The sequence below is a fragment of the Pyrus communis genome, chromosome 11 (assembly GCF_041283825.1).
Source record: "Pyrus communis isolate YQ-2024b chromosome 11, ASM4128382v1, whole genome shotgun sequence".
NCBI lineage: Eukaryota > Viridiplantae > Streptophyta > Magnoliopsida > Rosales > Rosaceae > Pyrus > Pyrus communis.
Window position 1 is genome coordinate 19,460,590 of NC_142575.1, and position 3,714 is coordinate 19,464,303.

Consider the following 3,714-nt stretch of genomic DNA (forward strand, 5'->3'; position numbering starts at 1 on the left):
TACAGGCTCCCCTCCCTATAGCACGAGGCCTTTTGAGAGCTCACTGGCTTTGAATTCCATCGAAACTCTGAAGTTAAGCGAGTTCGGGGGAGAGCATTCCCAGGATGGGTGACCCACTGGGAAGTTGGTCGTGAATTCCCAGAAACCCAATCGTGAGAGAATGGTAAGCTCAAAGCGGACAGTATCGTGATACGGCGAATTCGATACCAAATTAGGTTGCCCATTGTGTGGCTTAGCCGAACTCCCCCTTCTAGTATAAAAATATCGATGTACTTATAAAAAAATAAAATAAACAAACAAACAAACAAATAGATTATAAATTAATTTCCACAACCAAATATCCAATATTTAGAAGGAATGCGGACAAGATGCTGAGAAGACGAGAATTTTCCTAATTTGAAAAGGAACAGAAATTACTTTCCAGTTATATCAAACAAAATTAATTCTTGGCTATTATTTATAAATACTGGTTTCCAATCGTTAATAGTAATAACGTGGGCTTGAGTTTGGATAGCAAAAAATGTTCCCAAGCATGAATAGGAACCTAATTCTTGGCTATATATATAAAACCAATACTCATCAGTTCTCACTTGATCAGTAATATTTCTATAAATCACCAGCATCAGCTCAGCAGCTGATACCGTTGTACGTATACTACTGATCAAGAAGATACATACATACATATCATAAAGAAACCATGGGACGCGTGAAGATCGAAATCAAAAAAATAACCAACAAGAACTATCTCAAGGCCACCTACTCAAAGCGGCGCAAGGGTCTCTGCGGCAAAGCCACTGATCTTTCCCGTTTGACTGGTTGCCAGATCGCCATTATCGTCTTTTCGCCTGGTAGCAGACTGTTCCTCTTTGGGCACCCCTCTGCGGAAACTGTCATAGATCGCTTTCTTGCCCAACAAGCTCCATGCACAGATAATGATCATGAGGATGAGAGTTTTGAATCCATTCATGGTGTAGATGACCGTGAAGATTTAGAAAACAACCAAGAGGAATATAAACAAGAGGAGGATGAGATGAATGACGCAAAGGTCGATTTTTGGTGGGATGAGCTTGTTGGTGAACAACTGGAACTACATGAACTCATACAATATAAGACTTTGCTAAATAAGTTGAGAGAGAATGTGGCTCGGAAGTTACAAGACATGAATCGGAGAGAACTTTGCACCATAGATTTTTTTATGGAAAGAACACATACATAGGTGCTAGCACTACTTAATCACTAGTAGTGAGGAATGTGATATATTCGATTAATAATTGATTATGTTGTGAATTCTCGTTTCTATTTTGTTATAGTTCTGATCGTCTCAATAAAGTTTTTATTTTGTTCATGAAACTACTAGTACTAAACCAATGTATAAAGTTCGAGCCCAATGCCAGTTCTTATATACATACATACATATATATATATATAGCTCCAATGCTTCTCCCATCTGAAAGTTCTCACCATTAGACGAGAATAATTTTTTTTTTTCCTAGAGCGATAGCGTTAGTGTGTTAGATAGTTGGTTGATAGGAAGATGAGAATAACATATTGCTTCCCCTGCACAAATTAGATGAAATCCGTAAACTTGAGGAACATGCAGCTGACAGTGCATTCTAAGTTGGAGCAACCTGCAAGTTCTCTGTGAACGTTTAAAAGATGTTGGAGTGAGTCCACATCCTTACAAAAGCGCCAAAGAGCTTATTGACATCATCATGAAGGATTCCTACATGCCAGATAAGTTCTCATTGATTGCCGTTAGATTTTAGAGGCGCAGGTAAAGAAGCAGGATTTCTTGAAATTTGTTGTATGTCTCGAGACCTTTATTTTCCGTGCTTATATTGATATACCAGAAAGATTTGCCTCAGTATGGTTCTATACTAACGCACTAGTATTACTGACGGTTTCATGGGAGGAAAAGACTTTGTGAGTGTGGTGATGCGGTAGAAACTAACACACAAATTAAATCATTTAATTATGCAATCGTAGTACGAGTAAGTAGGGATCGTTCTATTCCGGGGATTAGAAGGGATGCTAATCAACACAAATTAAACTTATAAAACTGAAACTAAGTTAAACTAACATCAAAACAATGACTGGGTGGATTTTGGACGAATTTAATAAAAACAAAAGTAAAGGGCAACAAGTAAATTAAGTTGTGAATGAAATATGGATGAAATGATAGCTCAAGGATTCTTCTCCATACATGAAACACATGCATACAAATTGATTTCCAGTTATTCTTCCTATAAACCATGAATGAATTAACTGTGAACAACACTAATTAACTCTCAGATTTTCCTAAATTCATTGAATTGGACTCAGCGACACAACCAAATTATTCTTCTCAAGTTCCCTAACTATGAAAAGCATGATATAGATACATCTCAAAATCATTAAGTTTTGTGAAAATCATAAGCATTGACAAAACATTCGTAACTATGAAAAGCATGATACTCCTGTCAAGAATTTACTTAACTCAATCATGACTAGTGACTTTTACTACTTACAAATATAAGTTCATAACGATTACGTGAAATTCCCTTATATTCTAGCATCAAATCCTTGCATGCAAACTAAGTATGCATCCTTAATAAACATACAAGAATAAGTTCTCTATAAAGCAGATAAGTAAATCGTATTCATGTCTTGTGAAACAATAACTTGATGTAATCAATTTCTATAAAACATATGATCATGGCTTCGAATTCACCTCTAGCTAAAAAGAAACTTAATTACACATGTTCATCATAACTGAAAAACAATCTAAAATAAACATTGAAGCTTATAACAAAGATAGAAAGAACTCTGAAAATTCCAAAAACTTAAATGGATGAATGGTAGGCATGGCACCTTTTAAAACGTGTAGGAATTTCATATATATAGGGAGGGAATTATGAATAGGATTCCTCCTTGCAGTTGGAGATAAGATAAGATAGGATAAGATAATGTAAGACTGGATAAGATAATATAAGGTTGGATAAGATAATGTTTCTCTCCAACTAGGATTCATCTTTCTTGTGTAATTCCTTGCCTTCCAAGCCTCAACTTTAATTTCTCCAGATTTTAGCATATATCTAGCATCATTTAAACACCAAAAACGTTCAGCACATATCCTATCCACACATGCTATCCAATCCAAGTCCAAAACTGTTCCAAATTGCTCCAACTGAACCTACAATAATATGAAAATAACTTAAATTACCAAAATAAATAGAAATTAACCAAGTAAATGCAAAGAAATAAGATAACAAAGTCGAATAAATATGCTCCTATCATGTGACCCCTAGTCTGCCTAACCCTCGGTGATGATAACATTCAAACTTCTGTTTTGTGTGCACTCGAGGAAGATCAAGTCCACCCGTTCTAAGGGATCAAGGGAAAGGACAAGGCAGTGGAGTTGTGCTTACTATTCACTTTGAACAGTAGCCGTAAGAGGCTAAAGTGATGACTCATCCTCCTTCAATCAAGGAGAGCTTAAATATGTGGAAGCTCATTTAAAAATCTATCAATTATTTGGCACTTCAATTTTTATGGTATTTTAGCAAATTTAGCCCTTCTCTAACGATAGGTATAACCCGCCAATACTTGGGTTTTTATACAAAACAGGCAACGGAGAAAAACCGTTGCCTGAACCCAAAATTTTTTAGAATCCGACCTTCAAAGATCTTTTATGCAGATTTGAAATAAGAATGAGATAAAATTTTTGTTATGTTA

At 35.7% G+C, this 3,714-nt stretch overlaps 1 protein-coding gene across 1 annotated transcript; it reads left to right on the top strand.

Moving 5' to 3' along the window:
* Nucleotides 1–697: 697 nt before the first annotated feature.
* LOC148693010 (agamous-like MADS-box protein AGL29) lies at nucleotides 698–1,216 on the top strand. Its single transcript, XM_088680285.1, has one exon. The coding sequence runs from the start codon at nucleotides 698–700 to the stop codon at nucleotides 1,214–1,216; it is 519 nt and encodes a 172-aa protein (XP_088536411.1).
* Nucleotides 1,217–3,714: the final 2,498 nt, after the last annotated feature.

Excerpts from the sequence above, each read along its gene's own strand:
- LOC148693010 (XM_088680285.1), top strand. The coding sequence starts at position 698 with ATGGGACGCGTGAAGATCGAAATCAAAAAAATAACCAACAAGAACTAT.